Source organism: Bos indicus, chromosome 11 (genome assembly GCF_029378745.1).
Source record: "Bos indicus isolate NIAB-ARS_2022 breed Sahiwal x Tharparkar chromosome 11, NIAB-ARS_B.indTharparkar_mat_pri_1.0, whole genome shotgun sequence".
NCBI classification, from domain to species: Eukaryota; Metazoa; Chordata; class Mammalia; order Artiodactyla; family Bovidae; genus Bos; species Bos indicus.
The window spans coordinates 43,648,224-43,675,894 of NC_091770.1; the positions used below are offsets into that span (position 1 = coordinate 43,648,224).

The window sequence follows — 27,671 nt, forward strand, 5'->3', positions numbered from 1 at the left end:
CTTTATTTGGAGCATTTAGTCCATTGACTTTGAAAGTAAAATTACTGGTAGTATGTATTTGTTGCCATCTTAAACCTTGTTTTCCAGTTGTTTTTGTACTTGTTTTCTGTTTCTTCTTTTTGTTTTTCCTTTTGTGGTGTGATGTTTTCTTTTGTATTTTGCTTGAGTTCCTTCCTTTTTTAGTTTTTATGAATCTATTCTGTGTTTTTAATTTGTGATTACTGTGGGGTTCAAATATTGATATGTTGACCCATAACTATATCAACTTGCTTTAAAGTGATAGGCATACAAGTCAAATATGTTGTAAAAAATTTACATTTTTATAGTTCCTTCCCCCACATTTAAAATTTTGATCTCATATTTTACATCTTCATGCTTATTCTTTTGCTGTTCATTGTAGTTATAATTGCTTTTACAAGAATATTTTTTAATCTATGAAGTACATAGATTATTTAAGTGATCTTCAATCCTCTTATGGAGAAGGCAATGGCAACCCACTCTTGCCTGGACAATCCATGGATGGAGGAGCCTGGTAGGCTGCAGTCCACGGGGTTGCTGAGAGTTGGCCGCGACTGAGCGACTTTACTTTCACTTTTCACTTTCACGATTGGAGAAGGAAATGGCAATCCACTCCAGTGTTCTTGCCTGGCGAATCCCAGGGACTGGGGAGCCTGGTGGGCTGCCGTCTCTGGGGTCGCACAGAGTCGGATACGACTGAAGCGACCTAGCAGCAGCAGCAATCCTCTTATGTATTTGGCATCCCATTGTGATTTTCCCTTTCCTATAGATTCTTGTTTCTCTCTTATTTAGAGACATTTCAATATTTCTTTTAGGGTAGGTTTAGTAATACTGAATTCTTATAGTTTTTACTTGTCTGAGAAATTCTTTATCTTCTATTCTAAATGATAATCTTGCCAGATAGGGTATTCAGGAGCTTCTCTGGTGGCTCAGATGATACAGAAGCCACCCCTTCCATGTGTACATTAACAATGGGCTATGTGATTCAGCCAGGACTACAGCCCAGACCCTCAAGACTGTCTCCACAGAAGTAACTGGTGTTCTCTCCCATGTTCTATTTGCACTTAGCGTATTTGTATTTGTGGCCCTACTTGGTGCGTGCTTCTGATTGGGAAGTAAGGTGAGGCTTGGGAAGAACAGTGGGGGAGCAGCCATCAGCAACTAGTTCCTTTTCACCCTTACTGTTAGCAAGTCAGCATGCCTGCACTCAAATAAAGTCTAGGCTTCTCCAGCCCCTCTCTCTGTCCCAACAGATTTCTCAGCTGGCAGGGGTACTCCCCAGACAAGAGTCTGACAGTGTGGACCTTCTCTCTTATATGTCTCTCCCAAGAACATGGGTCTTGTCATAATGCCCCCTTTTCTTCCTCTCCTACCCAGTTACAGGGAGATCTTTCTTGCAGCTTTGGTTGTGTAGATTTTCTAGTTTCCAGTTGGTTTTCTGTGAGAATTGTTCCACTTGTAGATGTGTATTTGATGTGTTTGTGGGGAGAGATGAGCTCCTACTCTGCCATCTTGATCACCCTCCTAACCACTACTTTTTAGGTCAGATGATATATATGAAAATTATTTATGAGTTATAAATCTGTAAAAATATGTTTTTATTATTATAAAGCAATATACTAACATTATTAATTCATCTTATGTCTGAACAGCATCTGCTATGTGGGAACCCTTGAGCTAGGTGTTAGTTATAGACAGGACAGGATGGAAGAGTCTTCCTTGAGCTTTTATTTCTTTATTGTAGCTTGAGAGAGGATTAGCTTTATGTAACACTAGTTTTCTGACTATTTAGTCCACTGCTTGTGATTTATTGATTAAACCCCATCAAGTCACCGGTAGGTGAAAGTGTTAGTCACTCAGTCGTGTTTACCTCTTTGCAATTCCATGGACTGTAACCTGCCAGGCTTCTCTGTCCATGGGGTTCTCCAGGCAAGAATACTGGAGTGGGTTGCCATTTTCTTCTCCAAGGGAATCTTCCTAACCCAGGGATCAAACCCTGGTCTCCTGCATTGCATGCAGATTCTTTACCATCGGAGCCACCGGGGGAGAGACTGATAGGTGAATCACTTCCAGTTCAAGTGTTTTTGTTTCTGTATTCATGCACTTGAACCTAAGTGTATCATCATAACCCTGGTTCAGTTCAGTTCAGTCACTCAGTCATGTCTGACTCTTTGAGACCACATGAACCGCAGCACGCCGGGCCTCCCTGTTCATCACCAACTCCCAGAGTTTACCCAAACTCATGTCCATTGAGTCAGTGATGCCATTCAACTATCTCATCCTCTGTCGTCCCCTTTTCCTCCTGCCTTCAATCTATCCCAACATCAGAGTCTTTTCAAATGAGTCAGCTCTTCGCATAAGATGGCCAAAATATTGGAGTTTCAGCTTCAACATCAGTTCTTCCAATGAACACCCAGGACTGATTTCCTTTAGGATGGACTGGTTGGATCTCCTTGCAGTCCAAGGAACTCTCAAGAGTCTTCTCCAATACCACAATTCAAAAACATCGGTTCTTTTGCGCTCAGCTTTCTTTATAGTCCAACTCTCACATCCATACATGACCACTGGAAAAACCATAGCCTTGACTGGGTGGACCTTTGTTGACAAAGTAATGTCTCTGCTTTTTATATGCTGTCTAGGTAACTCCTTTCCTTCCAAGGAGTAAGCATCTTTTAATTTCATGGCTGCAGTCACCATCTGCAGTGATTTTGGAGCCCCCCAAAATAAAGTCAGCCACTGTTTCCACTGTTTCCCAATCTATTTGCCATGAAATGATGGGACTGGATGCCATGATCTTAGTTTTCTTAATGTTGAGCTTTAAGCCAACTTTTTCACTCTCCTCTTTCACTTTCATCAAGAGGCTCTTTAGTTCCTCTTCACTTTCTGCCATAAGGGTGGTGTCATTTGCATATCTGAGGTTATTGATATTTTTCCCGGCAGTCTTGATTCCAGCTTGTGCTTCCTCCAGCCCAGCGTTTCTCATGATATACTCTGCATATAAGTTAAATGAGCAGGGTGACAATATACAGCCTTGACATACTCCTTTTCCTATTTGGAACCAGTCTGTTGTTCCATGTCCAGTTCTAACTGTTGCTTCCTGACCTGCATATAGGTTTCTCAAGAGGCAGGTCAGGTGGTCTGGTATTCCCATCTGTTTCAAAATTTTCCACAGTTTATTGTGATCCACACAGTCAAAGGCTTTGGCATAGTCAATAAAACAGAAATAGATATTTTTCTGAGACTCTGTTGCTTTTTCAGTGATCCAGCAAATGTGGGCAATTTGGTCTCTGGTTCCTCTGCCTTTTCTAAAACCAGCTTGAACATCTGGAAGTTCACAGTTCACGTATTGCTGAAGCCTGGTAGCACATTAAAATTCCCTGGGAACTCTAAAGATTGGGGCAGTTTGAAGGCAGGAGGAGAAGGGGATGACAGAGGATGAGATGATTGGATGGCATCACTGACTTGATGAACATGAGTTTGAGCAAGCTCCAGGAGTTGCTGATGGACAGGGAAGCCTGACGTGCTGCAGTTCATGTTGCAAAGAGTCTGGTCACAAAGAGTCGGACACAACTGAGTGACTGAACTGAGGGAGCTGTAAAACATACTGTTGCTCAACTTTGCCTCAGATCAACTGAATTTAGATCCCATATTTTTGATGGGAGCCTAGTTATCAGATTATCAACCTTTCCAGGTGGTTCTAATGTGTAGCCAACGTCAGGAAATGCTAACATTATCCTGAGTGTTTTGAGAAGTTGAAGAGACACCTGCATCATTTTCCTGGTACTATTTTACAAAAAATTCTAGTCAAGTAAGTCACTTGATTTGCTTCTCCTTGTTTTTAATGAGCATGTTGGTTTCTAGTGTTCACCACTGACTGCTTCATAATTAAACAACCACTTCATGATCTTCTTAGTTCTGGTGTCAAGTATATTCTGTAATTTCTAAGAACTGTTTCTCTGTTTTAAAAATTAGAGTGTTTTTCATCATGACCAAGTGGGTTTTATTCCAGGGATGCCAGGATTCTTCAATATTCACAAATCAATCAATGTGTTATACCATATTAACAGATTGAAAGATAAAAACCATATGATTATGTCAATAGATGGAGAAAAAGCCTTTGACAAAATTCAGTATCCATTTATGATGAAAACTCTCCAGAAAGCAGGTATAGAAGGAACATGCCTCAATATAATAAAAGCCATATACAACAAACCCACAGCAAACATTATCCTCAATGGTGAAAAGTTGAAAGTATTTCCTGTAAAATCAGGAACAAGACAATGGTGCCCACTCTCATCACTACTATTTGACATAGTTTTGGAAGGCCTAGTCACAGCAATCAGAAGAAAAAGAAATAAAAGGAATCCAGATTGGAAAAGAAGTGAAACTCTCACTGTTTGCAGATGACATGATCCTCTACATAGAAAACCCTAAAGATGCCACCAGAAAATTACTAGAACTAATCAATGAATATAGTAATGTTGAAGGATATAAAATTAATACACAGAAATCCCTCGCATTCCTATACACCAACAATGAAAAATCAGGAAGAGAAATTGAAGAAACAATCCCATTCACCATTGCATTGAAAAGAATAAAATACTTAGGAATAAATTTACCTACAGAAACAAAACACCTGTATATAGAAAACTATAAAACACTGATGAAAGAAATCAAAGATTACACAGATAGATTGAAAAACATACCATGTTCATGGATTGGAAGAATCAATATAGTGAAAATGAGTATACTACCCAAAGCAATCTATAGATTCAATGCAATCTCATCAAACTACCAATGGTATTTTTCACAGAACTAGAACAAATAATCTCACAATGTATGGAAACACAAAAAACCTTGAATAGCCAAAGCAATCTTGAGAAGGAAGAATGAAACTGGAGCAATCAACCTCCCTGACTTCAGACTATACCACAAAGCTACAGTCATCAAGAGAGTATGGACTGGCACAAAGAAAAAAATATAGATCAGTGGAACAAAATAGAAAGCCCAGATATAAATCCACGCACTTATGGACACCTTGTCTTTGATGAAGGAGGCAAAAATATACAATGGAGAAAAGATAGTCTCTTCAATACGTGGTGCTGGGAAAACTGGTCAACCACTTGTAAAAGAATGAAACTAGAATACTTTCTAACACCGTACACAAAAATAAACTCAAAATGGATTAAAGATCTAAATATAAGACCAGAAACTATAAAACTCGTAGAGGAAAACATAGACAAAACACTCTGACATAAATCACAGCAAGATCCTCTATGACCCACCTCCCAGAGTAATGGAAATAAAAACAAAAATAAATGGGACTAATTAAACTTAAAAGCTTTTGCACAATGAAGGAAACTATAAGCAAGTTGAAAAGATAGCCTTCAGAATGGGAGAAAATAATAGCAAATGAAACAACTGACAAAGAATTCATCTCCAAAATACATAAGCAGCTCATGCAGCTCAATACCAGAAAAACAAGCAACCCAATCAAAAAAGTGAGCAAAAGAACTAAACAGACTTTTCACCAAAGAAGACATCAGTTCAGTTCAATCACTCAGTCATGTCCAATGCTTTGCGACCCCATGGACCGTAGCACGCCAAGCTTCCCTGTCCATCACCAACTCCTGGAGCTTGCTCAGATTCATGTCCAGTGAGTTGGTGATGCCATCCAACCATCTCATCCTCTGTCATCCCCTTCTTCTCCTGCCTTCAATCTTTCCCAGCCTCGGGGTCTTTTTCCATTAGTCACTTCTTTGCATCACATGCCCAAAGTATTGGAGCTTCAGCATCAGTCCTTCCAATGTATATTCAGCACTGATTTCCTTTAGGATTGACTCATTTGATCTCCTTGTAGTTCAAGGACTCTACAGATGGCAGGTAAACATATGAAAAGATGTTCAACATCACTCATTATTAGAGAAATGCAAATCAAAACCACAATGAGGTGTCATCTCATGCCTTTCAGAATGGCTGTCATCAAAAAGTTTACAAACAATAAATGCTGGAGAGGGTGTGGAGAAAAGGGAACTCTCTTACACTGTTGGTGGGAATGCAAACTCATATAGCCACTATGGAGAACAGTGTGAAGATTCCTTAAAAACCTGGGAATAGAACTGCCATACAACCTAGCAGTCCCATTGCTGGGCATACACACCAAGGAAACCAGAATTTAAAGAGACACATTGTACCCCAATGTTCATTGCAGCACTATTACTGCGATGAACTAGGACATTAACTAGCACAATAACTAGGACATGGAAGCAACCTAGATGTCGATTGGCAAATGAATGGATAAGTAAGTTGTGGTACAATGGAATATTTCTCAGCTATAAAAAGGAACACATTTGAGTCAATTCTAATGAGGTGGATGAAACCGGAGCCTGTTATACAAAATGAAGTAAGTCAGAAGGAGAAACACAAATACTGTATATCAGCACATATGTATGGAATTTGGGATGACAGTTAATGACAATCCTATATTCAAGGCAGCAAAAAAGACACAGATATAAAGAAGAGACTTTTAGACTAAGTGGGAGAAGGCGAGGGTGGGATGATTTGAGAGAATGATATTGAAACATGTATATTATCCTATGTAAAACAGATGACCACTGCAAGTTCAATGCATGAAACAGAGTACCCAAAGCCAGTACTCTGGGAGAACCCAGAGGGATAAGGCAAGGGGCTTCTGGATGGGGGGGACACATGTATACCCATGGCTGATTCATGTTGATGTATGGCGAAAACCATCACAGTGTTGTAAAGCAGTTATCCTCCAATTAAAATAATTTATTAAAAAATAGAATATTTCTATATCTCCAGTTATACGATCCTTTTATTTCTCAAAGAATTTGGACTAATTTGTGAGAAAAGTTAGAAAATTTTACTCAGTGACTTGGTATTCCTGTTAATATTTTGAAGTATTAGAAATGATTATTTCCCTTTCCATTTTGTTTACCTTAGGAAACCATTTGTTTCCTGAGTGTAGAGATAACTTAGCTCATGCATGAAGAAACTTGTTTTGAGTTGAAAGAGTCGATATCAATAAAGTTTGTAATGAATAAAATAAAAAGTAAAATAAGGTTTTATTAAAAGATGTCCTTTAAATATTTTAATCCTGGTAAATAACCTGATTATTTTTTTTATACTTTTTCACTTATATTTGTTTATGTGAGGATTACCGCAGGCCCTTGAGCCTGATCTGAGTGTGTACTGGGTTTCAGTCTCTCACTCCCTGTGTGCCTGGATGCCCAGTGTCTAGGGGCAGGTCACAGTAGGCTGTCCCTTGTACTTTATGTCAGACGGCTCTCCCACCCGTCATTCTGCTCTCCACACTCCACGAGTAACTCCATGCTCAGTCCTCTCCACATCCCTACCTGGGTAATCTCAGAATTTCTGGAAAGGAGAAGTAGCTAGCCCTCAACAAAAAGTCAGCAACAACATGTGATGAATAAGAAACATAAAAGATTAATTGGAGTTGTTTCAGTTTATTTTCTGATGCTTCGAGATTTGCTTCATTTCTTTATGTTATATTTAACCTCTGCCGAAATATCTTCCATTATTGATGCAGATTTTGAATCTTTTAGTTATATCAAAATAATGAAAAAATTGGAAAAATGGTGCTTTTTTCCTTTAATTATGAGGAATATTTCTTTCTTTTGGTATTTTGTTTTCAATGTCCTCCTCTTTGTTCCTTTCAGTAAATATCCCTGATGCAGCTGTTATGCAAGCAACCTACAGAAAATGCAAATTGGCCAGGGCCCAAGAAGACTATATTTCTTTGGATGTAAAACATACCTTCACCAACTCTGGTATGAAGAAAAACAGTGAAGATTCTGAAAGTGAGCCTGATGATTTTAAAGATATAATGCCATTTACCCCAAAGCCTCAAACACTTAGACAAAGAATGGCTGAAGAAACAAGTACGTATTTAATTTATTTATAGTATTTGAATATTAAGGCATTTTTAAGTAGAATATATTATGGTAAGTATATCCATAAAAACATAATGTAGCTTCTCCTATTCTAAAATGTTTTATACCAATATCACTGACATCATGGCTTCTAAAATATTTTACATGTCTGTATCAAAATATTATCAAAGGGTGCAATAATGCTTACTGTTATCTGATCTCCACTTGATCATTCTTGACAGATTAAAAAATTTGTAGAGTTTTTGATAAAATATTTTTGATATTGAAGATTTCCATTGTCACCTTTATAAGATTTTTTAACATGGAAGCATCTATAGGGATTTTAGGTGTCATATATTAAAATCTTCCCTGCTCTAGTAAAAAGTTTTCCTCAACCAACAATCATTAGGTCTCAAAGAATATTTTCACATTTTTCATTTATTAAGAGGAATATTTTACCAGATTTTTGTCACTTCAGATAATACCATTTCTGAATGGTATTTTGGTTCCTATTAACCCAGAAATTATTTTTGATACATATTTAGATTCTCAGGCATAACTGAGAATCTCTGATGTTGGAGAAGACTCTTGAGAATCCCGTGGACTGCAAGGAGATACAACCAGTCCATTCTAAAGGAGGTCAGTCCTAGGTGTTCTTTGGAAGGAATGATGCTAAAGCTGAAACTCCAGTACTTTGGCCACCTCATGCAAAGAGTTGACTCATTGGAAAAGACTCTGATGCTGGGAGGGATTGAGGGCAGGAGGAGAAGGGGACAACAGAGGATGAGATGGCTGGATGGCATCACCGACTCGATGGATGTGAGTTTGAGTGAATTCCGGGAGTTGGTGATGGACAGGGAGGCCTGGCGTGCTGCAATTCATGGGGTCGCAGAGTCAGACACGACTGAGCAACTGAACTGAACTGAACTGATGAAACCAAGTGTTTCATTTTTTCCCAAGCTTTTTCATAAGTGAGACCACCGTGTTTTCAGTGAGACAGTGTGATGATAAGTGCAGATTTTGAAGTCAAATTACTCGAATCAAGGCCTGGTTTCAACACAGTCCTTTGATATAGGACTATGTTATATAACCTCCTGCTATCTAAATTTCTTTGTTTATAGAGAGAGGATACTGATAGTGCCTTCCTCCCAGAATTAGGTATTGGGAAGAAGAATTTAACACATAAAAAGTACTGCTAAGCCACTTATAAGCTCCTGAATTGCTGATTGCTGCTCCTATTAGAATGGCTCAGACAGTAAGGAATCTGCCTACAATCCAATCCAGGGTTTGATCCCTGGGTTGGAAGATCCCCTGGAAAAGGGAACCCACTCCAGTATTCTTGCTTGGAGAATTCCATGGACAGAGGAGCCTGGCAGGTTACAGTCCATGGTGTTGCAAAGAGTTGACACAACTGCAACTTTTCACTTTACTTTAATTAGAATGGAAAAATATGGAATATTTATACTTCAACTTTTTTTTTCTAGCAACTAGAAATGAAGAAACAAGTGATGATAGTCAAGATGAAAAAACTCAAGATATTTGGGAGCAGCAGCAGATGAGGAAAGCTGTTAAAATCACAAAGGTAGTAATTTTTTATACCATATGTATTAGTTTCGTTCCATATGTATTTGTGGTAACAAATTACCACAAACTTGATGGCTTAAAACAACGTTTATTCTCTCTCAGTTGTTGAGGCTAGAAGGCTCAGTTCAAGGTATTGGTAGGACTGTGCTCCTTTTGAAGCCCCTGGGGAAGAATTCTTTTTTCCCCCTTTTTCTTTTTTTTTCTTTTTTAAATTGAAGTAGAATTGACATACAGTATTTTGTTAGTTTCAGGTGTACAAAACAGTGATTGACTTTTAAATACATGATGAATAAATCACCATGATAAGTCTAGTAGCCATCTTTCACCATGCAAAATTATTACAGCGTAATTGACTATGTTCCTTAAGCTGTATATTACATCAGGGATCCCCAGCCTCTGGGCCATGAACTAATACTAATACCTTCTATCAGATCAGTGGCAGCATTAAATTAGGAATAAAGTGCACAACAAATGTAATATGCTTGAATCATCCTGAAACTATCCCCCACACTCCTGATCTGTGGAAAAATTGTTTTCCACAACATCTATGGTGCCAAAAAGATTGGGGAACACTGTGTTACATCCCTGTGACTTATTTATTTTATAACTGGAAGTTTGAACCTCTTAATCCACTTCACTTATTTCCCCCTCCCCTTGGGCAACCACCAGGGTGTTCTTTGTATCTATCAGTTGTCTGTTTTGTTTTGTTTATTACATTCCACATATAAGTGAGATCCAAGAGATTGTCTTTGTCTTGTTACACTTAGCATAATACCTTGTATGTCCATCCATGTTGTGACAAATGGCATGATGTCATTCTTTTCTATGGCTGAATAATATTCCATTGTGTGTACACACCCACACCCACACACACACACACACACATGTATATATGAGACTTATCCAGTGGCTCATTGGGTAAAGAATCTACCTGCAGTGCAGGAGACACAGTAGATGTGGGTTTGATCCATGGGTCAGGAAGATCCCCTGGAGAAGGAAATGGCAACCCACTCCAGTATTTCCTGCATGAGAAGAAATCCCATGGACAGAATAGGCTGGTGGGCTAGAGTCCAGAGGGTCGCAAAGAGTCGGACACAACTGAACCACAAAGTGCGTGCATGTGCGCACACACGCACATACACACACACCACATATTCTTTATCTATTTGCATGTCAGTGGACACTTACGTTGCTTCCTTATCTTGGCAACTGTGAATAATGCTTCAGTGAGCATAGGGTTGCATAGAACTTTTCACATTAATGTTTTTATTTTCTTCAGGTAATTACCTAGAGTGAAATTGCTGGATGATATGGTAGTTCTTTTTTTTCACACGTTGAGGAATCTCCGTGGTGTTTTCCCTGGTTGCTGTACCGATGTACGTCCCATGAACAATGCACAAGGGATCCCTTTTTTCTACACCCTTGCCAACACTTCCTTGTTATGTACGTGGCTATGTCAGGTGTTAGTTGTGGCATGCCCGGACTTTTCTCTAGTCATGGTGTGCAGGCTCCAGAGCACGCAGGCTCATTAGTTGTGGCACACAGGCTTAGTTTCCCTGCAGTGTGTGGGATCTTAGTTCCCCAACCAGGGATCATACCCACTTCCCTTGTATTGGAAGGCAGCCTCTTAATCATTGGACCACCAGGGAAGTCCCATTTGTTGTCTTTTTGATAATAACTGTTTTAATAGGTGTGAAGTGTCTTATTGTGGTATCGATTTGCATTTCCTTGATGAGAAGTGATGTTCAGTATCTTTTCATGTGTCTCTTGGCCATTTTAACTCTTCATTGAAGAAATATCTTTTCCAATCCTCTGTGGATTTTTTGATCAGGTTTTTTTTTTTTATTGAGGTGTATGAGTTCTTAATATAATTTGGATATTAACTATTTTTTAAATATATCATATGCAGATATCTCCTCGCATTCAATAGGGTGCCTTTTTGTTGATGATTTCCTTTACTACCCAAAATGTTTTTAGTTTGTAGTTCCATTTGTTTATCTTTGCTTTTATTGCCCTTGCCCGAGAAGACATAGCCAAAAAAATATTGCCGAGATTGATGTCAAAGAGCATATCATTTATGTTTTCTTCTAGGAGTTTTATGGTTTCAGAAATGATTTTTGTAAGTAGTGTAAGAAGGTGGTCCAATTTCATTCTTTTGCAAAAATGTAGCTGTCCAGTTTTCCTAGCACCATTTTATTGAAGAGGCTGTCTTTTTTCCTGGAGAAGGAAATGGATACCCACTCCAGTATTCTTGCCTGGGAAATCCCATGGAGAGATGAGCCTGGTGGGCTACACTTCATGGAGTCACAAGAGCTGGGAACAACTTAGCGACTAAACCACCACCACTGTCTTTTCCTCACTGTATGTTCTTGCCTTCTTTGTTATAGATTAACTGACCATATGAGCATGTGTTTACTCCTGTGCTATCTGTTCTGTTCCATTGATTTATGTGTCTCTTTTTGTTCCAGTAATATGTTGTTTTGATTACTGTAGTTTGAAATCTGGGAGCTTGATATCTCTAGCTTTGTTCTTCCTCAAGATTTCTTTGGCTATTTCAAGGTCTTCTGTGGTTTCATATAAATGTTAGGATTATTTGTTCTTATTCCATGAAAAATTTCATTGGTATTTTGGTGTGCGTGATCAGTCGCTTTAGTCATGTCTGAATCTTTGCAACCCTATGGACTGTAGCCCACCAGGCTCCTCTGTCCATGGGAGTCTCCAGGCAAGAATACCAGAGTGGGTTGCCATGCCCTGCTCCAGGGATCGAACCCATGTCCTATGTCTCCTGCATTAAAAGTAGATTCTTTACCCACTGGAAAGTCTGGCATTTTGTTAGGGATTGCCTCGAATCTCTCAGTGGAGAATTCGTTCTTGCTTTGTCTAAATTCTATTAGCTCCAGGTATTCCTTGCTTTGTGACCACATAATTTCTGTCTCCACCTCCTTTACATGGCTTTCTCTGTGCCTCTGCTTAATGTGTCTCTTATAAGGATATGTGTCATCAGATTTAGGGCCTGCTTGGATAATCCAAGGTGATCTCATCTTGATATTCTTCACTTAATTACAACCCCAGAGACTCTCATTTCCAAACACAGTTATATTCAGAGGTTCCAGGGGTTAGGACATAGACCTAACTTTGGGAGGCCATCATTCAGCCCACTATACCATGTACATCATGTTCTTTTCCCACTAGATTATAAATGCTTTCCATATATTATAAGCCCCTTGAGGCAACTATATCTTTTTTACTTTTAATTTTACAGTTATAAGTATGTTAGATGCCTAAATGTGACATTCAGACACATAAATAGGGTTAAAACAAAACTAACAACAGAAAGCATTACACTTGGGGTCAAATGTCCTGGATTTGGGTTCTGACTTTACCACTAAAATACACTCTCCATGAAGTCAAGAATTATTAACTATTTTTTTCAGTATTATATCCCATAGTGCCTAATATGGTGAGAGCTCAATAAATATTTGTATACTCTGAGAAAATTATTTCATTTTTCTAAATCTGTTTTCTCAACAACAAAATGGGAATGATAAAGTGGGAATGATAGTGTTACCTATCTGAGCAGGTGGCTATAAGGCTCAAAATTATAATTATTTTAATTAAAAAAATTTTTTAATTATTAAAAACTTTATTTTTAATCTTTTGAGTAGGAGTGCTTTGAAATTTGGTTTGCTCTTTTAAGCAAGAAAATATTTTACAATCTTCATGTTATTAACACTAAAAAGCTAAGTAAAAGTAAGCTTTCAGTTGTAATTTAGAAGTCTCTGAGCCATTCTGTTTTCCAGTTATTTGCAGTCTGAATTATTTTTTTCACTACTACTAATAAGAACAGAAATATTTGCTTGGTTTTTTCTTCCTTTTTTTTCCCTTTCTTTTGATCAGAGATGTTTTTGGTTGTTTTTCTTTCTTTGTAATGTGAAATATACTGTGTTACAACATGTATTACCTAGGAATGCATTCTTTTGCAAGTAACAGAAAACCCAAATAATGGTGGCTTAAAATGAAAAGCTTTACCTACAAACCCACCAGCAGACTTCTATTTGCTATCCTTTCACTCACCTGGAGTTAGATGGCAACTTCTATCATGAAAAAACAAATATTTGGTTTGTTGCTGTTCTTAATTTACTTTATTGAAGTATATCTTATTTATAATATTGTAATTTCTACTGTATAGCAAAGTGACTCAGTTATATGTATATACATATATACATTCTTTTTTCATATTCTTTTCCATTATGATTTATCACAGGATATTGAATATAGTTCCCTGGGCTATAGATTAGGACCTTCTTGATTATCTATTCTATACATAAGTTTCATCTGAATCTGATATTTCAAAAGTCCCAATCCGTCCCTTCCCCACCTCCCCTGCCTTGGCAAGCACAAGTATGTTCTTTATATCTGTGAGTCTGTTTCTGTTTCATAGGTAAAACTTCATTTGTGTCAAATTTTAGACCCAGCATTTAAGTGATATCATATGGTATTTGTCTTTCTCTTTCTGACTTCCTTCACTTTGTATGATAATCTCTAGGTCCATTCATGTTGCTGCAAATGACATTATTTCGTTCTTTTTTATGGCTGAGTAGTAGTCTGTTGTATTAATATATATGTACCATTTCATCTTTATCCACTTATCTGTCAGTGGACATTAAGGTTGTTTCCATGTCTTGGCTATTGTAAATAGTGTTGTGGTCAATGTTGGGGTGCGTGTATCTTTTTGAATTATATTTATCTTTGGATATATGCCCAGGAGTAGGATTGCAAGATCATATAGCAGCTTTAGTTTTTGTTTTTTGAGGAACCTCCATATACTACTGACCATAGTAGCTGTACTAATTTACATTCCCAAGAACAGTGTACATTCTCTACACCCTCTCCTGCATTTGTTATGTGTATACTTTTTAATGATGGCTGTTCTGACTGGTGGTCATGTACATGTAGTCATGTACAGATTTGAGAGTTGGACCATAAAGAAGGCTGAGCACCAAAGAATTGATGTTTTCGAATTGTGGTGCTGGAGAAGACTCGTGAGTGTCCCTTGGACTACAAAGAGCTCAAACCAGTCAATCCTAAAGGACATCAATCCTGAATATTCAATAGAAGGACTGATGCTGAATCTCAAGCTCCATTTCTTGGGCTCCCTGATGTGAAGAGCTGACTCATTGGAAAGGACCATGATGTTGGAAAAGATTGAAGGCAAAAGGAGAAGGGGGCGGCAGAGGGTAAGATGGTTAGATACTATCACTGACTCGATGGACATGAATTTGAGCAAGCTCTGGCAGAGGAGGCTGGCATGCTGCAGTCCATGGGGTTACAAAGAGTCTGCTAGTGACTGAAGAACAACATGCTGACTGGTGTGAGGCAGTACCTCATTGTAGTTTTGATTTGTATTCTTACAATGGTTAGCAGTGTTGAGCATTTTTTCATGTGCCTCTTGGCTGTGTGTCTTTTAGAAAAATGTCTATGTAGATCTTCTACCCATCTTTTGATTGGGTTGTTTTTGTTGTTATTGTTACTGAGTTGTATGAGCTGTTTGTAGATTTTGGAATCTCCCTGTCAGTTGGATCATTGGCAAATATTGGGTTGTTCAAAAACTTTGTTCTGGTTTTTTCATGTTTGGCGAACCCAATATTTTCTTCCACACCATAGGCTGTCTTCATTTTGTTTATGGTTTCCTTTGTTGTACAAAAGCTTATAAGCTTGATTGGGTGCTACTTATTTATTTTTGCTTCTATTTCTAATTTGCTTTGACGTAAGAAAATATCTGTACAATTTATGTCAGAGAATGTTTTGCCTATGTTCTCTTCTAAGAGTTTTCTGATATCATGTCTTACATTTAAGTCTCTAAAGCATTTTGAATTTATTTTTTGTGTATGGAGTAAGGGTATGTTCTTACTTTGTTAAATTACATGTGGCTGTCCAACTTTTCCAACACCACTTGCTGAAGAAATTCTTTTCTCCATTGTTGCATTCTTGCCTCCTTTGTCGAAGACCAGTTGGCCATAGTTGTGTGGATTTCTTAGTTATTTTACATTGATCCACATGTCTCTTTTTGTGCCAGTATCACACTGTTTTAATTGCTATAGTTTTATAGGATTGTCTGAAGTTTGGGAGTGTCATGCCTATAGCTTTGCTTGTTTTCCTCAGAATTGCTTTGGCAATTCTGTGGTTTCATATGGATTATTTGTTCTAGTTTTGTGAAAAATGTTATAGGTAATTTGATAGGGATCACATTAAATCTATAGATTGCTTTGAGTAGTATGGACATTTTAGCAATGTTAATTCTTCCAACTCAAGAGTGTGGGATGTCTTCCATTTCTTAAAATCATCTTCAGTTTCCTTTATTAATGTTTTATAGTTCTCAGCATGTAAGTCTTTTACCTCCTTGGTGAGGTTTATTTCTAAGTATTATGTGATTTTAAAAGGGATTATTTTTATTCTTTCTCTTTCTGATAGTTCCTTGTTAGTGTAAAAAAAAAATGCAACAAATTTCTGTGTGTTAATCTTGTATCCTGGCTAGTTCGTGAATTTGTTTAACAGTTATAATAGTTTTTGTGTGGGTTGTAACGGTTTTCTATGTATCATGTTACATTTTCAAATGACAGCTTTTCCTCTTCGCTTCTAATCTGGATGCCCTCTATTTGTTTTTCTTGTCTGATTGCTGTGGCTAGTACTTCCAGTACTGTGTTGAATAGAAGAGGTGAGAGTAGGCATCCTTGTCTTGATTTAGATTTTACTAGGAAGTCTTTCCATTTTTCACTGCTGAGTATTATGTTGGCTGTAGGTTTGTAGCTTTTATTACACTGTAGTATGTTCCCTCCGTACCCAGTTTCTTAAGAGTTTGTATCATGAATGTTGAATTTTGTTAAATGCTTTTCCTACATCTGAGAAGATCATGTAGTTTTGTCTTTTCTGTGTCAAATGTGGTTCAGTTCAGTTCAGTCACTCAGCCGTGTCCGACTCTTTGCGACCCCATGAATTGCAGCACGCCAGGCCTCCCTGTCCATCACCAACTCGCACATTCATTGATTGATTTGTGCATGTTGAGCCATCCCTGTGATCCTGGGATGAATCCAACTTGGTCATGGTATATGATCTTTTTTATGTGTTGTTAGATTCATGCTGCTAGTATTTTATTAGGACTTTTGCATCTACATTCATCAAAGATACTGGCCTGTAATTTTCTTTTTTTATAGTATCTTTATGTGGTTTTGGTATCAGGGTAATAGTGGCTTCATAGAATGTCCTTGGGAGTGCTCCCTCCTTTACAGTCTTTTGGAAGATTTTGAGAGGGATCAGTATGAGTTCTTTTTTGTATGTTTGATAGAATTTGCCTGGGAGCTATTAGGTCCTGGGCTCTTGTTTGTAGGGAGGTTTTATGTTTTTTTTTAATTGCACATTCTATTTCACTTCAAGTGATTGGTCTTTTCAAAGTATGTTGTTTCTTCTTGATTCAATTCTGGTGAGCTGTTATGTTTGTAGAAATTTGTCCATTTCTTCCAGGTTGTTATTTGTCAGTATATAATTGTTCATAGTGTTTTCTTGTAGTTTTTTTGTATTTCTGCAATATCAGCTGTGATTTCTCCACTTTCATATCTCACTTTGTTTATGTGATTCCTCTCTCTTTTCTTCTTGGTGAGACTGGCTAGAGGTTTGTCAGTCTTATTTATTCTTTCAAAGAAACAGCCCTTGTTTTTATCGATTTCTATTATTTTTAATCCCTACTTTATTTCCTCTCTGATCGTTATTATTTTCTTCCTTCTTCTGACTTTGAGTTTTATTTTTTTCTCCTTTTTCTAATTCTTTTAGGTGTTAGATTTTTTATTTGAGATTTTTCTTGTTTCTTGAGGAAGGCCTGTATCACTATGAACTGCCCTCTAAGTGAACTACTTTTACTACATCCTATAGATTTTTATATGGTTATCTTTTCATTGTCATTTTTCTTAAGGTATCTTTTAATTTCTTCTTTGCTTTCATAATTGACCCATTGGGTTTTTTTTTTGTTTGTTTTTTGTTTTTGAGGCAAGTTCTTTAGGCTCCAGGTAATTGAGTTTTTTGTTTGTTTTGTCATTTCTATTTCTGTGGTTAATTTCAGTTTCATGCTGTTGTGGTCAGAAAAGCTGCTTCAAAAATTTCTGTACTCTTAAATTTGTTGAGCCTTCTTTTGTGCCCCAATATGTGGTCAACCACAGAGAATGTTACATGTGCACTTGAATGTATATTGCTTTTATATATATATATATATAATGTCCTGAAAATATCAATTAAGTCTAAATGTTCTAGTGTATCATTTAGGATTTCAGTTGCCTTATTGATTTTCTGTCTAAAAGACCTATCCATTGATATGAGTAGGGTATTAAAGTCTCTTACTATTGTATTCCTGTCCATTTCTCCCTTTATGTCTGTATTTGTTCTGTGTAATCAGGTACTCTTATATTGGGTGCATATATGTTGAATGTAATACACTCTTCTTATGTTGATTTTTTCATCATTATATAGTGTCCTTCTTTATCTTTCTTTATGACCTTTGTTTTAAAGTCCATTACTGCTACCCATGTTTTCTTATTATTATTTCTGTTTGCATGAGATATCTTTTTCCATCCGCTCACTTTCAGTCTGTGTGTTGTTCACCCTAAAGTGGGCCTCTTGTAGGTAGCATATTGTGGGCTCTTGTTTTTTAATCTTATCTGCCACTCAATGTCTTTTGATTGCAGCATTTACTCCATTGGCAGTGAAGGTAATTATTAATAGATACATATTTATTACCACTTTATCCTTATTTTCCAGTTGATTTTGTATTTGTTCTTTATTTTTTTTCCTTTTGTGGCTTGATGATTTCTTTTGTGTTATGCTTGTGTTCTGTTCTTACTGATTTTTGTGACTCTGTTGTATGTTTCAAATTTGTGGTTTTACACTCAGTCATGTCCGACTCTTTGCAACTCCATGGACTGTACAGTCCATGGAATTCTCCAGGCCAGAATACTGGAGTGGGTAGCCTTTCCCTTTTCCAGGGGATCTTCCCAACTCAGCGATCGAACCAAGGTTTCCCGCATTGCAGGCGGATTCTTTACCAGCTGAGCCACAAGGGAAGCCCAACTTGTGGTTACCCACACTGTTTTCAAGTATGTTAACCCATTACTATATCTACTTCCTTTAGGCTGATAGTCATATGTCCTCAAACACATTCTAAAATTTAAAAATCTACATATTTTTACATTCCAACTCAGCATTTTATGATTTTGATGTCCTCTTCTACATCTTCATGTTTATGCTTTTGCTGTTCATTTTGTTTATCATTGCTTTCATAAAAAATGTTTTTGTGAAATTTAATTTAATATGTATACTGGCTCATTTAAGTGATTTCCTTTCTATTTTGGATTTTCTCTTTTTTCTCTTTTCTATAGATTATTCCTTCTTTGCTAGGATAGATTAATATTGCTGTTATTCTTTTAGTTTTTTCTCTGAGAAATTCTCTTTCTCCTGTTCTCAGTGATAATCTTGATGTGTAGAGTATGCTAGGTTGAGTATTTTTTTCCTTTCTGGACTTTGAATATATTTTGCCACTCCCTTCTAGCCTGCAATGTTTTCTATAGGGAAATCAGTTAATAGCCTTATGAGAGTTCCCTTGTAATTAACTCTTCATTTTTCTCATGCAGCCTTTAGAATCCTCTCTTTAACTTTTGCCACTTTAATGATAATATGTCTTACTGTATGTCTGCTTGAGTTCATCTTGTCTGAGACCATGTGCTTCTTATGGGCTTCCCAGGTGGCTCAGTGGGTAAAGAATCTGTCTGCAATGCAGGAGATGCAGATCCCTGGGTTAGGAAGATTCCCTGGAGGAGGACATGGTGACCCATTCCAGTGTTCTTGCCTGGAGAATTCCATGGACAGAGGAGCCTGGCAGGGTACATTTTGTGGTGTTCCAAAGAGTCAGACACGATTGAAGTGACTACTGTGCTTCCTATACCTAGATATCTGTTTCCTTGTTTACGTTTGGGAAGTTTTCATCCAAATTTCTTGAAATGCATTTTCTATCCCCTTTTCCCTTTCTTCCTTTTTCCAGTTATGCATAGATTGGCATTCTTTATATTATCCCATAATTCTCACATTGCTTTCATTTTCTTCATTTGGTTTTCTATCTGTTGCTCTGATTGGGTGATTTCCATTATTCCATCTTCTAGAACATTTGTGTGTTCTGCATTATTCATTTTCTATTTATATTGCCTTTAGCTCAGCTTTCATTTTGGCAAGTGAGTTTTCTAATTTTTCTCAGCTCCTCTTTCTAGTTTCTAGTTCCTTTTTAGAGTAGTCTGTATTTCATTTGACAGCCTTTCTTAACTCCTTCAGTATTTTCATTATCTCCTTTTTGAAATCAGTGTTTATTAGACTGAAGAGGTCTGTTTCAATGATTGTTCTTTTAAGGCAATTCTCTTGATCTTTTAATTGAGAGTGGTTCTTCTGTGTCTTCATTTTACTTATATTTCTATTCTACCATCTTGATTGAAGCCTCTGGTATTTTTTTTTTTTTTTTTTTGAGAGTATGCTGCTGCTGGTACTGCTAAGTCACTTCACTCGTGTCCGACTCTATGTGACCCCATAGATGGCAGGCCACCAGGCTCCTCCATCCCTGGGATTCTCTAGGCAAGAACACTGGAGTGGGTTGCCATTTCTTCCTCCAATGCATGAAAGTGAAAAGTGAAAGTGAAGTCGCTCAGTCATGTCCAACTCTTAGTGACCCCATGGACTGCAGACCACTAGGCTCCTCTGTCCATGGGATTTTCTAGGCAAGAGTACTGGAGTGGGGTGCCATTGCCTTCTCCATTTGAGAGTATATTAGATCATAAATAGAACTAGCTTTAAAAACACTGAAAACCAAGCTTTTGTGAAAAATGAGATTTTATAATTTGCCTCTTGCATGTAAGTTTACAGTTCTAAATTTTAAAACTGTGTGATAATTTTAAAAACATTTTATTACAACCATAAAAAATGTCAGAGGCATTTTAAGCTGGTGAGACATTAGTGTATCCAGTCTGCTTTCATGGTATTAATATTTGGAGGACTAATGAATGTTGAAAACAACACAAATTTTCATATTATTTTTAGGGACAAGACATAGATCTTTCTTACAGCCATGAATCTCAAACAGTGAAGAAGTTTGATGCTTCCATTTCATTTCCACCAGTAAGTTTAGAAATTATAAAGAAGAAACTAAATACTAGGTAAGTAATATTAATTTTAAAATTTACATTTGTTATAGACATTTAGTAGTGAAAAAATTAGCACTATAATATTTTTAATTGAGACTTCCTTTGGTGATCCAGTGGTTTAAAATCTGCCTTGCAGTATAGAGAACTTGGGTTCAGTCCCTGGTCAGGGAACTAAGATCCCACATGCAGGGCAACTACTGAGCCTGTGAGCCACAGCTCAGACCTGACACAGCCATAAATATAAATATATATTCTATTAATTATTAAATGATAATATTAAAGAGTTATAGGAAAAATTAGCATCACCTATGTTACTACACTAACATAACTGATCCTTTTTTGTATATGTCTTTCAGTGTTTATAATAGATATATCATGTAGTTAAAATCAATAAATAATATAAAATCCTGCTTTTTTTAACTTACTATTTTTAATCTGCATTTATCTACATTGTTAAATAGCCCTTAATTTAAAAAAATAATATGCTGGAAGTTATGGCAGCAAGATGGCAGAGTTAGAAGCCCCAGACCTCATTGCCCCATAGAGATATCAACTGAACAACAGCATACTATCCAAAAAACATTTATGAGTACCCCAGAAATCAGGAAGTTGTAGTATCCCAGGGAAGCTCAAAGCCCAGCCACATTGTAATGGGTGAGAAAAGCCATTTCATTCCAACTGCGTCTAGCCATTCTAGCAAGCCAGCACCGCTTTCAATGGAGAGAAAAAAACCGGACTCCTAGCTTTTCCTTTGGAAGGAAAAGAGCAGAACATACATTCTATATTCTAGAGCTACTGCCGAAAGGACTTGTCTCTGTCTCTCTCTTATCTGTCTCAGAGCACTGTTGGAGAACAATCATACATTAAATGCCTGAGGACCACAGAGGACACGAATGAGCTAAGAAGCCTGTTACAGAGCCAGAAAGCTTTAAGTACTACAAACACCAGGGGGACCAAGAGACTATAAAATCCTGAAAAACCCACAAATGTCTGTAATTAGGAAATCTCTAGAAACCCTGAGGAGAATCATCCCCCATGAAAGGTTTAAGAAGACAGTCTTCCTCACACAACACCATTGGGAATCTTTATCCAGGCTAATTGAAATGCACTTAAGGGATACAGTTTCAAATAGGGGGGAAACTGCCCTTACGTGCATTTTCAAATACACAAAGTACAACATAAAGATAACCAGACATGTGAAGAAGCAAGGAAACCTGGCCCAGTTAGAGGACCAAAATTAATTTCCAGAACCAAAAGAAACAGAGGCCTATGAATTACCTGACAGAGAATTCAAAATGATCCTCTTAAGCTTAATGTGCCATAAGAGAGCACAGACAACTAAAGAAATCAGGGAGATGATACATGAACAAGGTTGGAATACCAACAGAGATGGAAACTGTAAAAGAACCAGAGGTTCTGGAGCTGAAAATACAATAACTGAACTGAAAAATTCACTAAAGGGGATCCAAAGCAGACTCTGTCAAGCAGAAGAAACAAGTGATGACCTCAAAGAATAGTCATTTGAAATTACCAAGTTAGAGTAACAAAAAGGAAAAAAGAATGAAGAAAAGTGAAAAAAGCATAAGAGATTTACCTGATGCTATCAAGCAGAATATCATATACTTTATGGGAATCCAAGAAGGAGAAGAGGAGCAGAATGGGACAGAGAGCTTATCTGAAGATATAATGCCCAAAGACTTACCAGCCTGAAGAAGGAAATGGGGATTCAATTTCAAAAGCTAACGGACTCCAACAAGGATTAACCCAAGGAGGCTTACACTGAGACAAACTTTCTAGATACAAAGAAAGAATTAAGTGACAAAACAAAAGGACCTTGTCATGTCCAGGGGAGTCCCATAACATTACCAGGAGGCTTCTCAACAAAGGTCTCCTCTGTTAACAGGCCAGAAGAGAGTAGGAAGATATATTCAAAGTATGAAAGAAGGAAACTGCCAACAGAGATTACTGTATCTACAAAACTATCCTTCATGAAGGAGAAATAAAGACCTCAGATAAACAAAGCTGAGGGAGTTCATCACCACTAGACCTGCCTTACAAAAATTGATGAAAGAGATCCTTCAAGTTGATTGAAAGGATACTGTACAGTAGCATGAGGCATATAAAAATACAGAGTTCTCTGGTAAAGGCAGAATCCTGTAATACTGTGAGCGTGGTATGGCAATCACTTTTAATTCAGAAATTGAATTTAAAAGGTAAAAACACAAAAATGATTATGATATTATGTTAATACATACAAAAATGTTTAATGTAATTTGTGGTATCAATAACAAGAGGTGGCAGGGGAGATGTAAAGGAATAAAGTTTTCATATGAGATTGAAGTTAAGATGTTTTCAGTTTAAAAGAGATTACTGGAATTGCAGTATTTTTTGTAAACCCCATGGTAAACATAAAAGAAATACCTATAGAAGATATGCAGTGGAAAATGAAAATGACCCAGAACACATCACTAAAAAAATAAAATAACAAAACCCAAGGCAGCAAGAGAGGAAGTGGGACAAAATAACTATAAGACAAAAAGCAATTTTAAAATGGCAATCATAAGTCCTTCCATATCAGTAATTACTTTAAATATAAATGGATTAAATTCTATAATCAAAAGATGTACAGTGGCTGAATGGGTTGAAAAGAAAAGCAAGATCCAGCAATTCCCGGGCAGTCTAGTGGTTAGGGCCCATGTTCAATCCTTGGTCAGGAAACTAATGTCCCACAAGCCACCCAAGCCAAAAAAAAAAAAAAAAAAGGCAAGATACAACTGTATACCATCTGCAAGAGTCTCACTTAGGCTTAAGGGTGTATATGGAATGAAAGTGAAAGTCTTGCAAAAAAGATTCCATGCAAACAGTAAACAAAAGAGACCAGGAGTGGCATTACTTGGAGAAAAGAATTTTAACTTAAAAACTACACGAGACTATAAAAGCCATTGTATAATATAAAAGGATCAATTCATTGGGACAGTATAGCAGTTATATACATATATATGTGTGAGATGGCCTCACTGGCTAATTCTACCAAACATTTAATGATGAATTAACACCATTCCTTCTCAAACTCTTACAAAAACCTGAAGAGGAAATAACATTCCCAAGCTCATTCTCTGAGGTCAGCATTACTCTGATCCCAAAATCCCAAAGATAGTATAAGAAAAGGAAATTAGTAAACCAGTATCTTGATGAATATTGATGTAAAAATCCACAATAAAATACTTGCAAATGTAAGTTAAGAGGATTATACGCCATGACCAAGTGAGATTTATTCCTGGAATATGAGGGTGTTTCATAAGAAAATCAGTGTGATACACTATATAAACAGAATGAATGGTGAAAACCACACGATCATCTCAGCTGATTACAAGAAAAGCCTTTGACGATGTTAAGCATGCTTTTATGAGAAATTGTTAATACTTCAACATAATAAAGACCATATAGGAGTAATGCGATGGTACCCCACTCCAGTACTCTTGCCTGGAAAATCCCATGGACAGAGGAGCCTGGTGGGCTGCAGTCCATGGGGTCACTAAGAGTCGGACACGACTAAGTGACTTCACTTTCACTTTTCATCTTCATGCATTGGAAAAGGAAATGGCAACCCACTCCAGTGTTCTTGCCTGGAGAATCCCAGGGATGGGGGAGCCTGGTGGGCTGCTGTCTATGGGGTCGCAGAGAGTCGGACACGACTGAAGCGACTTGGCAGCAGGAGTAATGGACAGCTAATATCATATTTAGTCATGGAAAACAGTTTTCCCTGTAGGGTCAGGAGCAAGGCAAGGATGCCTGTTCTTGTCTCTTGTATTCAACAAAGTATTGCAAGCCCTAGCCAGAGAATTCAGGTGAGAATAAAAATAAAAAGACATCAAAATAGGAGAGCAAGAAGTAAAATTATCTCTGTTCACAGATAACATGATCTTACACATGGGAAAACCTAAAGACTGCATTTAACACAAAGAAACAAACACAAACCCTGTTAGAGCTAATAAATCTAGCAAAATTGCAGGATGAAAATCAGTTGTTTCTGTGCACTAACAATGAAAAGTCCAAAAATATATATTTAGAAAACATTTACAAAAGCATTAAAAAGAATATAACTTAGGAATTAGTCAAGGGGTGCAAGTTTTATACACCAGAAATTACAAAATATTGCTGAAAGAAATTGAAGACATAAATTAATGTAAAGGTATCCATGATCATGGTTTAGAAAATTTAATACAGTTAAAATGTCCATATTACCCAAAGCAATCTATAGATGTAATGCATTCTCTATCAAAATCCCAATCCATTTTTTGCAGAAATAGGGGGAAAAATCCTAAAATAGATTCAGGTCAGTTCAGCTGCTCAGTCGACCCCATGGTCTACAGCACTCCAGGCTTCCCTGTCCATTACCAACTCCCAGAGCCTACTCAAATTAATGTCCATTAAGTCTGTGATGCCATCCAACCATCTCATCCTCTGTTGTCCCCTTTTCCTCTTGCTTTCAGTCTTTCCCAGCATCAGGGTCTTTTCCTATGAGTTGGTTTTTTGCATGAGGTGGCCAGAGTATTGGAGCTTCAGCTTCAGCATCATTCCTTCCAATGAATGTTCAGGACTAATTTTCTTTAGGATTAACTGGTTGGATCTCCTTGCAGTCCTAGGGACTCTCAAGAGTCTTTTCCAACACCAATACATATGGAATCTCAAAGGACCCAGGAAAGAAAAAATACAAGCAATAAAAGCAAAAATAGACAGTTGGGACTATATGAAACTAGTTTCTGCATAGCAAGGAAATAATAAACAAAGTGAAAAGGTAGCCAACAGAATGAGAGAAGATATTTGCAAACTGTGTATATGATAAGCGGTTAATACCCAAAATATGTAAGTAGCTCATATAATTCAACAACAAACTACCCAACAGAAAGATGGTCAAAGGATTGGAATAAACCTTCCTCGAAGACATACAAGTGGTGAAGGAACATGAAGAGATGTTCAACATCACTAATGATTAGAGAATTACAGAACATAACCTCACTCTAGGGGATCTTCTCAACCCAAGGACTGAACCCACATCTCCTGCAGTTCCTCCATTGGCAGGTGGATTCGTTACTACTTGAGCCATTTGGGAAACTCTGTATGATGTGTTGCAGTGGTGAAGAATCCACTTGCCAGTTTAGGAGATGCAAGAGACACCACTTCAATTCCTGGGTCAATAAGATCTCCTAGAGTAGGAAATGGCAACCCACTCCAGTATTCTTGCCTAGAAAATTCCATGGACATAGGAGCCTGGCAGGCTATAGTCAGTGGGTTCACAAAGAGTCAGACAGGACTCAGCAACTAAGCACACAAACAAAGTAGTCAGACTCTTAGAAACCAGAAGTAGAATGGTGGTTGCCCCACGTGGAGGGGAGTGGAATGGAAAGTTGTTGATCAATGAGTATAGAATTTCACTTCTGCAGGATGAAAGAGTTCTAAAGATCTGTTATACAGCAGTGTGCATATAGTTAATACTACTGTAATGTACTTTAAAATGGTTAAGATTGTAAGTCACATGCTTTTTACTACAGTAAAAAATTATAAGCATATAGTAATATTTTGTTAATCCATATAGTTGGTATATTGCATTTCTATGTTAGATGTTTTGATTTCTAAATTTGTCTATTATAAATAATGTGACAGATAATGAACATTTTGTTCCTATAAGTCATTTAAACTGTAATATTATTTCTTCTTTTTTTTTAAATTTTATTTTTAAACTTTACAATATTGTGTTAGTTTTGCCAAATATCGAAATGAACCCGCCACAGGTATACATGTGTTCCCCATCCTGAACCCTCCTCCCTCCTCCCTTCCCATACCATCCTTCTGGATCGTCCCGGTGCACCAGCCCCAAGCATCCAGTATCATGCATCGAACCTGGACTGGCGACTCATTTCATACATGATATTATACATGCTTCAATGCCATTCTCCCAAATCTTCCCACCCTCTCCCTCTCCCACAGAGTCCATAAGTCTGTTCTATACATCAGTGTCTCTTTTGCTGTCTCATACACAGGGTTATGGTTACCATCTTTCTAAATTCCATATATAATGTAATATTATTTCTTAATATAAATTTCCAGGGAAGGTTAACTGCAACAAAAGTTAGGTTATGTTTTTAAGGTTCTTAGTACAAATACATTTCTAAAGCCTAGCTAACCATTATCTGTTGCTATTAATAGTTATCTCTTGGAGTTCCCTGGTGGTCCAGTGGTTAAGAGTACACCTTGCCAATGTAGGGGACACAGATTCAATTCCTGGTCTGGGAAGATTACACATGTCATAGGGCAGCTAAGCCTGATGTGCCAGGATCCTCTGTCCATGGGATTTGCAAGGCAAGAATACTGCCATTTCCATCTCCAGGGGATCTTGCCTGGAGATCGAACCTGTATCTCCTGTATTGGCAGGCGCATTCTGTACCACTGAGCCACCAGTGAAGCCCATAAGGAGATTAGCAAAAGTTTAATTTTTTTAATTGTTTGATTCAGGTCCAAATATTATGAATTTATTTCATTAGTAGTTAATTCTCTAATTCTAATGTACTCACAGTGTCAAATATAGGTCACAAAACAAAAAAATTCATACCAAATCATAGCATGCTCAAATGGCTTTAATACCAGCTCCTGGGTTGGGAAGATCCCCTGCAGAAGGCAATGGCTTACCCACTCCAGTATTCTTGCTTAGAGAATTCCATGGACAGAGGCTACAGTCCATGGAGTCCCAAAGAGTCGGACACGACTGAATGACTAACACTAACTAACAGATACCTATATTCTAAGGAGTACCACAGATTGATCTAACAGTAATTCCACATGGACTCTTGTGTTTCAAATATAAGACCACTAAAGGATCACAAATTACAAAAAAACCCTTCTTAAGAATATGATTAAGAAGGTTGAATATTCA

At 37.4% G+C, this 27,671-nt stretch overlaps 1 protein-coding gene across 13 annotated transcripts in view; it reads left to right on the forward strand.

The window, feature by feature from the left end:
• The window catches only part of GCFC2 (GC-rich sequence DNA-binding factor 2), an 82,281-nt gene that overhangs the window by 14,353 nt on the left and 40,257 nt on the right, over window positions 1-27,671 (forward strand). For 7 of the 13 annotated variants that reach the window (XR_011569262.1, XR_011569260.1, XR_011569261.1 and 4 more), the window contains exons 3-5: window positions 7,722-7,943; window positions 9,419-9,516; window positions 20,637-20,752. Coding sequence is in view for 4 of the 13 variants with exons in the window: in XM_019970211.2 (XP_019825770.2) it covers window positions 7,722-7,943; window positions 9,419-9,516; window positions 20,637-20,752 (436 nt within the window). In the remaining 9 variants the exon portion in view is untranslated. Of the gene's footprint in view, window positions 1-7,721; window positions 7,944-9,418; window positions 9,517-14,474; window positions 14,709-20,636; window positions 20,753-27,671 lie in introns of those variants that run through there. The other 6 variants (XR_011569268.1, XR_011569267.1, XR_011569265.1 and 3 more) reach the window with 3 other exon arrangements.